The 12,565-nt window shown below is 34.6% G+C and overlaps 1 protein-coding gene and 1 long non-coding RNA gene across 3 annotated transcripts in view; one reads left to right on the top strand and one right to left on the bottom strand.

Moving 5' to 3' along the window:
* The first annotated feature begins 3,798 nt into the window (after positions 1-3,798).
* LOC144194157 (insulin gene enhancer protein ISL-3) overlaps positions 3,799-12,565 on the top strand; it is an 18,127-nt gene continuing 9,360 nt past the window's right edge. Inside the window, exons 1-6 of one of the 2 annotated variants that reach the window (XM_077713015.1) lie at positions 3,799-3,923; positions 4,484-4,632; positions 7,415-7,797; positions 8,091-8,280; positions 9,147-9,412; positions 11,443-11,729. In XM_077713015.1, coding sequence (XP_077569141.1) covers positions 7,740-7,797; positions 8,091-8,280; positions 9,147-9,412; positions 11,443-11,729 — 801 coding nt within the window. In that variant the 5' untranslated portion in view covers positions 3,799-3,923; positions 4,484-4,632; positions 7,415-7,739. Of the gene's footprint in view, positions 3,924-4,483; positions 4,633-7,303; positions 7,798-8,090; positions 8,281-9,146; positions 9,413-11,442; positions 11,742-12,565 lie in introns of those variants that run through there. The other variant, XM_077713014.1, reaches the window with a different exon arrangement.
* Positions 11,238-12,565, bottom strand: part of LOC144194158 (uncharacterized) — a 58,219-nt gene continuing 56,891 nt past the window's right edge. The window contains exon 4 of the long non-coding RNA XR_013325846.1: positions 11,238-11,662. This is a non-coding gene — a long non-coding RNA (uncharacterized LOC144194158). The remainder of the gene's footprint in view (positions 11,663-12,565) is intronic.

Here is a 12,565-nt window from a genome sequence, read left to right as displayed (position 1 = left end):
AGTGCCATTTTGTCGTGGCGTCATCGTGTCACTGCACCTCAATTTGTAGGTTTTTTTGCATGTCGTGTTTTTATGCGCATATAAGCCGTACCCTGGATTCAGTCACCATTTTTTGTGTCCGACAAAAACGGCTTATATGCGAGTAAATACAGTAGTTGTAGTTGTTTGAGCTAAATTGAAATCCCAATTTTCATCTGAAACACTAAACCTAACACTTTTAACAATTACATTGTCAATTTTATTTCATAAAGACCAAAGACGAACACGCATTAACCATATATAATGTCCACATGCCTTTTTAATTCAGAAGTTAACATCTGTTGATCATTTTAACACAATTGTTTTGATTTTCAAGGTTCCAGCAGATAACACATGGAATAAATACTTTTGCAAAAGTATAACACAATATAGAAAAAAATGTATCACAATAGCTTTTACTGGGAAAAGTCCAACTGAGTATATTGTATGTAAAATTATACATGATGTGTTTGGATTGCGAGTGCGGAGTGGAGATTTTTTTTTGAGGTTTTGTGGCTCAACAGCTGCTTGTGTGCGTTTTGAGTGGGAGAACAAAAAAAGAAAAGTCTCATGGAGGACAAACAGAGTGACAGATTGAGAACACGTCTCGCACATAGACACGGCTATGCTACAGAGGGAAAAAATACGACTGAATTATACATGGCAATTTAAAAAGCTTCTCAGGTTCTCCTTTTGAAGACATACTTCTTAAGTGCACATCGTTTCCCAACAAGTGTGCAACGAATCTACTCTGGAGACTGTTGCCATGGCCACTCGCTGTTGTTGTTGTTTTTCTGGATGCCTACGATGGTTCTCGGTTAGAAAGTGGGTCAGTGATCGGAAGAAATGCTACAAATTGGAGGTGACCGGCCTTTGGAGAATTAGCTTGTGGAAGTTGAGGATGGAAAGGTTAAACCTTTCATATGCACAATTGAGGATTTTTGTTTTTACATTTGTTTGAGACAAAAATGTTTTCATGACACTTGTATTGGACATGGGTTTCAATCCTGCGGTACAGGGGCCAATTGGGGCCCACAGCACAAATTTTAAAACTCCAATTTGACATTAAGTTGTAGTATTAGCCATGTTTTTTATTGATGGGAATTTTTAAAAAATATTTTAAATGAAATCAATTCATTAATAGAAAGATTCAAGAAGAAAAAAGTAAGTTGAAAAAAAATAGGAAGAAAAAGCCAGGAAAATAAAACTACGGGTATATAATTCTAAATCTAAAAAACATGTAATAAATCAAAATAAATTGAATTTTAGTTTCTACTAATGGAAAAACGTACAATTTAACCAATTAGGAACGACAAAGATTAATTGATCATTCTCATCTAAACAATTATCTTATCTTTATTTCTAAATATGCCCAATTTAATGATGTCTAATTCCATTAGAGGAACAAATGGGAAATGAGGTGTTGTTGTGGCACGTGCCAGGTCATGTGATAAACATGAGCTGACGCCCTCCTGAGATCTTAATTAAACGATCTCCTCAACATTAATTCAGCGATCCAACTAGTAAGCGTGTACTTTTACGCTTGGTTGACGACGCGACGGCTAAATTAGCGAACATTTCGAAGGAAAAAGCATCAAAACTCTTTAGGGAAATTGTCATCCATCAGATCTGGTCTTGTTTTTATCCTCTCTATCAGAGCCGATCTACATATTCATATTCAATAAACATGTTGACTGACATGAATATACAATGGCCATGTTTGGAAGACATGTTCTGGAAATTGAATGATGGCACACCTATGTCCTCATTTATTTAAAGCAGCATAAAGTGCTTTGTGATGAAAGTAGGGTTTGAGTCAGGGTTTTCTCATCATAATTTGATTCATTCAAATACGATATATACAGTGTTCCCTCGCTTATCGCGGTTAATGGGGACCGGGACCACCCGCGATAAGTGCATTTCCGCGAAGTAAGGATTCCCCTTCAAAAATGATTAATTTGAATTTACTTCCATTTTTTTACCCCCCTGTATACAGTACACTATACGGGTAGAGTAAAATCCATGTTATGACAAAAGAAAACTGTAAAATATGTTGTTTCAATGTAATATTTGTATTTTTTTTTCCAAAACAAATCCGCAAAGCTCTAAGTCCGCGATAGCTGAACCGCGAAGTAGCGGGGGAACACTGTACTTTGGTCCTTTTTTTCGGTTTACGTTTCATATGTACTGTTAACGGATGCACTTTTTTATGTGTATCGTATCTTCTGCTGACCCGGCCCATCTGTCAAATTTTTAAAGTCAATGTGGCCCCCGGACCGAAAATTTTGCTCACCCCTGCTCTAGTGTGACTTAAATATATTTATTTTCTCCAGCATATATTCTTTGCTTGGTTGGTGCGACTTATAGTCCGAAAAATATGATTCGTTAAATGCAAACTTATTCCGATGTAGTCCTTTTAAAGATTGTGTGTCCCCTAAAAACGAAATAGGCTCCAATATCTGCATTCCTTTGTGACACAAACTTCAATTTGTGACGCGTTCGTCTTCATTTGTCTCAACCTCGGGCTCAATCAGTGTCTCAGCTCGATCTGTGGGTGTCGTGAGTGGGCGTATATGTGTGTGTGACGGGGTGGGTGCTAGGTTGGGGGGGGCCTGCAACATTTCCATGCCACCTCTGGGGAGTCGCACAGCAATCGCTCTCAGCTAAATGCACTCACATATGAATATTTCAGTACAATTTAATGTTGCAGCTACAGCCCCACTGGAGCAGAGCATCAATTTGTGAACACAGTTCTGCCCAAGTTAAAAGCCGGGCCAGATAATACACTATGAAAGCCACTTTCAATCCAAAGGGACACCCACATACACATACACACACACACATACACACACGAACCCCTGAAAAAAAGCACTCAGTTGGCCTGCTACATACAAACTCATTTAGAGTTATTTTTTGGGAAAGTGGCAGTAGTTTGCCGATATTTAGGGGGGGTGAGCGGCGCAAAAAGCCGGACAATTTGCCAAGCTTGGACAGTTTTCCCAGAGCTCTGTCTGTCAGGCATTTTCTTTGTGAAAACACAGGTTTGTGGCACACCTGCTGTCTGGTTAATAAGATTGATAATATCTCTTTTGACACAGCCACGCTTCCTGTCAGGTGTAAGAAGACGAGTGATAAACAAGAGACGTGCTATGTGACCCACTACGCCACGCTTCATCAGCAGACAGCCTTAACTAGGCAAAAAACATGGCCGCCCTTATATTGGGCAGTGACAAGATTGGGACATTTATAAACTAATTCCTAGGGTGTCCAAACTATTTCTCATTCTGGTCAATCAAATTCTTTGGCGGCATTTCCATATCACTTCCTTATGGTTTTGGGTCATTTCTAGGTCACTTCCTGTTGCTATTTGGGCATTTCTAGGTCACTTCCTCTTGATTTAGGCGCATTTTCATGTTCATTTTTTCTATTGATTTGGGGATTTTCAGAACATGTTGATTTCAAAACCTTTATTAGCCACTTCTGTTGATAATAGGACATTTTAGGTCAATGCTAGTTCATTTTAGGGCATTAGTGCATCACTTCCACTTTGTATTTGCAACTTATAGTTTACTTCCTGATTATTTTAGGTAGAAGAAGCTTCAATTGGTTGCGGCAAAATAACAGCTGTTGCTTTTATGTCTCCCTTGCTAAACATAATATGAGATGACACCACAATAAACATGAAATTAATGCCATTCCTCCTTGTTACCAAACAAACAGGAACTTCGCCGGACGTGAATGGCTGAGCGACGGCCTCGTTGTGACGGCTGCAAAGTTTATTCCCGCCTATCAAAGTGACAAAAGCTTTGCGTTGGAGATGCTCATAAAGTACAAGGCAGGAGCAGCAATCAACAAGACAGCGCATTTGTAAACCAAAGCAGGAGTTTGACAGTTACACTAATAAGGTAATAATGGCCGCCTCCACAATGCAGCCTTGCCCTGAGGTGCCAATCAAAAATTTATCCTAATTATTATGTGAATGCTGCATTAACTCCGCTCGTGTGATGAATTATGAATCGGCAACATGTTTCTCCTTTTACAATGGAGGGAGAAGTCAAAAATAAGGATTATTTCTCATGAAATCTTTGTTTGATGATTAGTGTTTACATATTTTGATGCCTCAATGTTAATTGATTCTTAAGTAAATGAGGTAAGTGTAAATGTAGTGATATTCTGTTTTTTAATCCTTTTCATTAATGAAATGTTCACTTTTAATTGATTTCTATGCAAAGATGTCAACTGCTACTTGATTTACTAAAAACACATTCAAATGATTTTTAATGGGTTTTTAGAGTTGTGTGGTAAAGATTTTTAGTTCTAGATGTTTACTGTTTTAGAAAAAAAAAAAAATATTAAAACCAACTATGACATTTATGCATTTATTGATTTATTATGATGAGATTTATGCGTTTATGCATGAAATATGATTGTTTTTAACCAGTTAAGGTATTTTTCTCATTGACAGTGTTTGATGTCCAATGCATTTTGAATGGGAGAGCGCAAATAAGTGATTATCAGAAGATTGTGGACGTCTATCGCCGTCAATGGCAGAGTTGAACACTGGAAGAGAGAAAAAAAATCTACTTTCAGGTATTACATGCCAACATAAAGAAGGTACATTTCTGTTTTTATTCATCTTCATTATATTAATTTAGATTTTTACATTATTTTATTTCATAAACATTTATAAATTCCTTTTTAAATAGTTCAATATTCTTTTTTTTCCAAAACTTATAACAATTATAATTCCTCATATTTAAGTTTTTTTATTAACAAAAATGATTTATTTTCATTTTTAAATATTAAAGGTCAACTTTTGAATAGCTGTCCAATGTAGAAAGGGTTAATTAATATTGGTATAAAATATCCTGCTTTGTAATTTAAATGGTAAAACTTTTCAAGCTATATGACATTCAAAATCTGCACAAAAATAGTCCATAATCGCTACACAAAAAAGCTCACAAGCTTGCCAATGTTTCAACTTTTTATTGTCAGAAAATCTCTTACGGCATATCATCGAAATTTTGAACAAATTCAAATCCTTTTATTGTCACCTCCTTCAATGATGCTGCTACTAAAAATAAAAAAAAAAGTATAGCGCACCCAAACAAACCTGCCACATGTCAGACAGATGAATTAAGAGCAAAGGGGTGGCGTCGGGGGGGTCATTGGAACCAGCCGAGCAAATCCCTGACGTGTGTGATAATACAATGAAGGCAGACTGCCATCCCAATGTAAAACATTGACGAGACAATGTGCCAGTGCAGGAAAGTTGAGTCAAGTGGCCTGGGACTCTCGCACATCCAACCCAGTCCAGTGCCAAAGTTTAAGTGGCCGATGGGAGCCTCTCATGCATATTTCATGAGGTTAATGGCCCATCAAAGCTTGATTAGACATTCTTTTGGGAGAATTGTCATGTGACTTGTTCAGTCAGCCCATTGGATGACGTCTTCACTCTCAAAAAATAACAATTTTGTGTAACTGTCATTTAGTAGTACTTGACTCTTTCAGTATCTTTTGTTTTTAGACTGAAAACTTCATATCTTGTATTATAATGGCGTTACACCAATAGGAAATAACTTCATCAATATTGAGGAGTATTAAAAACCAATGTGGCAATTTTGCAATGTACGCTTTGAGTTTCGACCTAGCTAAAATGTATGCCAATAATTATTGATTAATGTTAATGGAACCCAATGATTTGGAAAAAAATGGAAAAAAATATTCTTCCTCTGGCCGGGATACACCCTCTCACCATTTTTTTTTTGTTTTTTAAAGGTGAAATTAGTTTCGTACCAAAAACAGCCAATAAAACACAACCTGGCATTAGAATCGATATCGCGTAAGGATACAAACAAAGAGTGAATCTGTGTAACTTATAATTGATATTAGGCACAATTGCAGTCGTCGTAATTAGAGGAAAAGCAGTCATGTTCAGTTATTTCACGCAGCTCCATTGAAATGAGCTGCAGTCCCTCCAATGTATGCAAATTCAATTGAAAGACCATTAGAAATGTGAACTGACTGAATGAGACTTGACTTAAACACATTACAAGTCTCAGGAAATCCAATATATTCCCTCACCTGATTCATCCTGAAAGTCTAAATTCATTGGGATACATGCAACTTTTTTACTGTACTTTTTAAAAGTTTAATGACCAAGACTGACTTTCCAGAACATAAAGTACACTTCCATTTTTTTCATCATTTTAAAATGTGACCAATTTAATGTAGCAAAATTGGTCTGAAGCTCACTAAACATTTCGTATATGTAAAAACTGTATGCATACATGTGCATCTAATTCCCACACATTTTTTTTGTATTGCAATTAATATAATTTTGTCGCTCATTGCAGATTGATTTTGCAAAAATAAAAATACTTCAATCCATATTCAGTTCAGTACTACAACATGAAATCATCTCAAAATTATCATGAAATAGCAACTTAGTCAAGAAAAATGTAATTCAAAGGCATATCACTGTTTGCCAGCCAGATGTCAGCATCCAGCTAAATCTTGAACACTGTAGTACACATTTACTCCACTAGAGGCCACTCTTGTTCAAATTAGTAGATAGTTGGGGGAGGGCTAGCATAGTTTGTGGGGACATTTAACTGGAAAACTAGTCATCTTTTTGACATCGCAATTGCATTTTCTTAATTCAAATGACCTTAAATTTGCCATTTTAATACACGAGTCCTGCTCAAGGTTAGGTCGTCAATTCTGTAAAAAAAAGTCTACAAAAATCATAAGATGATTCATCGCACGGAGAAATGCAGCATTTTTTTAAAATTTTGCTAAATAACAATTATATACTGGCTACTGTGTTTCCCATAGCACCATTAATAATTCATTATGTTTGTCTATATGGCTGTATAATGTGCCAACATTAACTGGCATGATCGAATACAATTAATTCCAACCAAAAACATTTGGTATTATTTCCTCTTAACAAAAATGGATGCATTTTCATGCCATGTGCTCATTTAACTCACCTGAAAGTAATAAATATCACCTCCTCACCCCCCCAAAAAATAATAATATTAATAAATAAATCACACTGATGGGACCTCAACTAAAACCAAGCTCATTTGCATAAAACTGCATTAAAATACATTTTAATCATTTCAATATCGCAAACAAAAACATTTTAAGGGCCAAATTGAGTGATCATGCAGTGATTGAAATATTAAAATATTAAAAAAAAATAATAGTATGCATCATGTAGATAACATTCCTATAAAAAAATCAATTTTGTTTAAATATTCGTTTCTGATGCAAGACGTCATGGTAAAAAAAAAATCTAAAATTGCACTTAAGTCTATTAAAAAATGAGTTATTGACAGTACTTATTTATTTTTGATGGAAAAAAATGAGTGAAAATGTATGTTTTCAGGCAACTTGGAGGGTCTTTTTTTCGGACCTGCAGACGTCATGGCTGCAGCGTGTGGGACCCTGCAGCCTCTTGGCTGAAAATCCCCCTCCTCCCCCTTTCCTCCCCCACTACCCTCCTCCCCCCCATTCTTCCTCACTCCTCCTCCGCCTCGACGTCCTGCCTGCAGTCACTTGGGGGTTTGGTCCAAGTTGTGCGGGAGGCAGCCGCGTGAAGGGCCGCTCACTTGCTCATTCACCCATTCACTCACTCACATACACTTCTCACACACCTCATCTTTTTTTTTTTTTTTTTGCGCCCCTTAAGCTCACCCTTTCAACCGTCCTGTATGGTGGATATTATTTTCAGCTCTTCTTTCTTGGGTGATATGGGGGATCATTCCAAAAGTAAGTACTACAAGAGACGCTTTTTATATCTATCTATGTATTTTTTTATTTTATTTTTTTTTAAATCAAGAAGCATGCAGGGATATTATTTCAAATGATGCAACAAGGTGTTGCTTTTTAATGCAGTGTGTCTCATTGGTGCATGCAAAAAAATGTGCAGATTGCATAGGAATAATAGTAGAGGGTTCCATCATGGAGGAAATGCAATGGAATGAAATGAGTTTGTAAATGATTTTTTTATATTATTATTATTATTATTATTTTGTGGTAATGTGCTCATGTGCGCTATGTAGAGAAGCCAGGATTCGCCATGTGTGTGGGATGCGGAAGCCAAATCCATGACCAGTACATACTGAGAGTCTCCCCGGACTTGGAGTGGCATGCAGCCTGTCTCAAGTGTGCAGAGTGCAGCCAATACCTGGATGAGAGCTGCACTTGCTTTGTGCGGGACGGGAAAACCTACTGCAAAAGAGATTATGTCAGGTAGTACAGGGGCTGGGGAGGAAACAAAAAAAAAATGATAATAATGTCAAGTGTTGCAAGAGAAAAATGGATAGATAATATTAAAAATAATAATAGTCATAATGTCAGCTATTGCAAGGAGAACAATAATGTTAGGTAATGAATAATAATGTCAGTTATTGAATAATTATGTCAGGTATTGCAAGGGAAAGATAAATAGATACATAATAATAATAATAGTTTTAATGTGAGGTATTGCAAGGGAAAAATACATTGATAAATAAGAATAATAATAGTTATAATGTCAGGCATTGCAAGGAGAATAATAAGTATAACAATGTCAGGTTTTGAATAATAATGTCAGATATTATAAGGAAAATAATAATAATAATAATAGTCAATGTCAGGTATTGAATAATAATGTCAGCTATTTGATAATCATGTCAAGTATTATAAGGAGAAAAATAAGAATAATAATGTCAGGTATTGCAAGGGAAAAATATAAGTATGATCAGGTCAGGTATTGGAAGGAGAAAAATATTAATAATAATGTCAGGTATCGCAAGAAGAAAAATATCAGAATAATCATGCCAGGTATTGTAAACAGACAAATAAGAATAATGATGTCAGGTATAGCAAGGGTAAAAAAAACAAGAATAATAATTTCAGGTATTGCAAAGAGAAAAAAATATCAATTATGTTAGTTATTGCAAGGGAGTACATGTTAATAATATTGCACAATAATATCTGGTATTGTGAGGGTAAAAAACAATGTCAGGTATTGCAAGGGTTAAAAAACAATAATGTCAGGTATTGCAAGAGGTAAAAAGAATAATACTCATAATATCAGGGTAAAAAAAAATGTTTTTTCCCTCCCCCCACTGCAGGCTTTTCGGCATTAAATGCGCCAAGTGCAATTTGGGCTTCAGCAGCAGCGACTTGGTGATGAGGGCCCGAGACAACGTCTACCACATCGAGTGCTTCCGCTGCTCGGTGTGTAGTCGCCAACTGCTACCCGGCGACGAGTTCTCTCTGCGGGAAGACGAGCTCCTTTGCCGGGCCGACCACGGCCTGTTGCTGGACAGAACCTCCGCCGGGAGCCCCCTCAGTCCCGGACATAACGTGCATTCCTCCAGAGCCATGCATCTCTCAGGTTAGTCAAATCGTCATCATTATCAATAACAATAACATATTCATACATATACATATATCTTTTTCTTTGAATTTTTTTAATCGTTTTTGCGATACAGGGATTTGCTTTAAATAGAGAATGTAGTACTTACAACGTACATTAGCTAAAGTACTTCGCAAAAATAATTATGTGATCAGTAAATAGATTTATTGTTACGAACGTGCCATGTGTTACAAATTAAAAGCATACGTTTAAAAGGCATATAAAACTAAAATAATGTGCATCAAAATAGCGTTTTTCATAGTTAAAGGGAAAGACTGGAATAAAATAAGATAGTGATATGAATTTAATGTTATGTTAAAGAATGTTGTTTTATATAGTTGCAGACGAGTGATAGTTTTATAACGTTTTTTTTAATATTATAATAAAATAAAAATACTTATGGGTAGAAAATAAGATTTGAATCGAAAAGTATGGCTTTAAAATAAAACCGTTTTGGCTATGTTTTTAAATTCGTTTTGAATAACTTTACTTATAAGGCCAAAATACTGACTTATTTTTTTAGATGGTACATTTTAGCAGAAAACAATATTAAGAACAGCAATGTGACAATTACAGATGAATAATGGATAAAGGTGTGTAGTATTCGTTAGACTTTGTTGGCGTGCAGGCTAAATTGTCACAATTGATCCCATTAAGGTGAACCTGCTATACGGCTGTCATTATCTCAATAAGCTGCAATTACGTGTGTGTGTGTGTTAATATGTGTGGGTTAACATATGTGTGTGTGCGTGTGTGTGCGTGCATAAGAACGAGGAGGAGATAGAGAGATAGCGAGGGAATCTTCATGTGTGTAAACTGTAAATGTCAATTTTTTAATATACCATATAAGAAATACTTCAGTGTGTTTTTATCCATGGCTAATTTTAGATGCTAACATGTCTTTCATCATTTCTGAACAAAAAATAACAATGTAATATTTATAACAAAATATATTTATAATATACTAATATGATGACTGCAATGTTACTTTTGAGCAGAACACGACTTTATTCTTTGGAAAAATTATAAAATAGAGACATTTTATTTTTCAACTTGCTTGTTTACGTAAAGTTATTTTTGATAACATTAACTGTCTTTTTAAATGCCATTTTAAAGACAATAGACCAACAACAAACCTGTTTTCAACCTAAAAAAAACACACACATATATATGTATATATATATATATATATATATATATGTATTTATATATATATGTATATATGTATGTATATATGTATATATATATATATATGTATGTATATGTATATATATATATGTATATGTATATATGTATATATATGTATGTATATATATGTATATATATGTATGTATATATATGTATATATATATGTATGTATATATATGTATATATATGTATGTATATATATGTATATGTATGTATATATATGTATATATATGTATGTATATATATGTATATATATGTATGTATATATATGTGTATATATATATGTATGTATATATATGTATATATATGTATGTATATATATATATATGTATATATATGTATGTATACATATGTATATATATGTATGTATATATATGTATATATATGTATATATATATGTATGTATATATATGTATGTATATATATATATATATGTATATATATATTATTTGATGTTCAACCTAAAAATATGAATGATTAAAAATTATATAATTTATAAACATGTATATAATTAAAAAATATGTATATAATTTTCATTTGTTTTTTTGGATATATAAATTATTAGATTTTCAACATAAAAATATGTATATGATTAAAACAGTAAATAACAAAAAAATATGTACATCATTTTTATTTGTTTTTGGAGGTTATACACAGGTTTATACATCTGTATTTTCAAAATATGCATGTTTGGATACTTTGCAATTGTAAATGGTCTTTAGGATGACTTTCATCTGTGGGTGGGCGACTGGTTTCTTCAGCGATTGGCGACCAGTTTGGATGATCCATTTCTTTGTGTTTTGTCCTTGGTGTCCGAGCAGAACCGGTGACGACGGTGCGTCAAGCCCCACATCGCAACCACGCGCACAAGCAGTCGGAAAAGACGACACGCGTGCGTACGGTGCTTAACGAGAAACAACTGCACACGTTGCGGACGTGCTACAACGCCAACCCGCGGCCCGACGCCCTGATGAAGGAGCAGCTGGTGGAGATGACGGGCTTGAGCCCCAGAGTCATCCGCGTGTGGTTCCAGAACAAGCGCTGCAAGGACAAAAAGAAGTCAATACTCATCAAGCAGCTCCAACAACAGCAACACAGTGATAAGACTGTAAGCATCTTCGTAAGTCCAAAAACTCTCTCTTACTTTTTTATTGCATGCTTTGCTTTCTTGTCTTTTTGCCACATTTTGCTAACACGTGAACAGCCAACGTATTCATGCGGAATAGAAAAATGCATTTTTATAATAACACATAGCTGACAGACGTGAATATAGAAATATTACTAAAGTATAGTGAAGGAAATGCTCCTTTTTTGGGGGTTTGGATTAAGAAATAGGATAGCTGGAGATAATTTGATTCTATTTTAAAGTGGAAAGATTTGAAAATATGAGGGTGGCGTTTGATTTTTTCAACTTGAAGTTCTTTTCCATAAGAGTAATTGTCTTTTTAAATGACATTTGAAAGATGAATTATCGATGATTAAAGCCTATTTGGACAAACGTATCCTATTCGAGACATGACATTTGAAAAGTAATTCTTTTTCCTGATAAAAAAATGGCGTCAGATGATAATGATACAAATTCACGACAAATCACATTTAAAATGTTGTCGTCTTTTGGCTCCGAGACATCAGTATATCTTCTTATCGATTATTTTTAAAGGGTTTTGATCATGTACGCACATTATCTTACTACAATATATTTTAGCCTTAATCAATTGAGCAGTATTTAACAATAATCAATGAGTAAAAACAAAATTATTTGGATTCAAACAACTACATTTACACAACAAAATGATAGGACTTTTGTTTGTTTTAGAACAAAATTAAATAATGGCTGTACTTTGTATCCCATGCAAAAGTTCAATTAAGGTCATGCTATTGTGAATTTACTAATACTTGTATTAGAGGCAATTAACACATTTCATAAGTAATACCTGACGTGTG

This window comes from Stigmatopora nigra, chromosome 3 (genome assembly GCF_051989575.1).
Source record: "Stigmatopora nigra isolate UIUO_SnigA chromosome 3, RoL_Snig_1.1, whole genome shotgun sequence".
In the NCBI taxonomy this organism is placed as follows: Eukaryota; Metazoa; Chordata; class Actinopteri; order Syngnathiformes; family Syngnathidae; genus Stigmatopora; species Stigmatopora nigra.
This window is presented reverse-complemented; position numbering and strand designations above follow the sequence as displayed.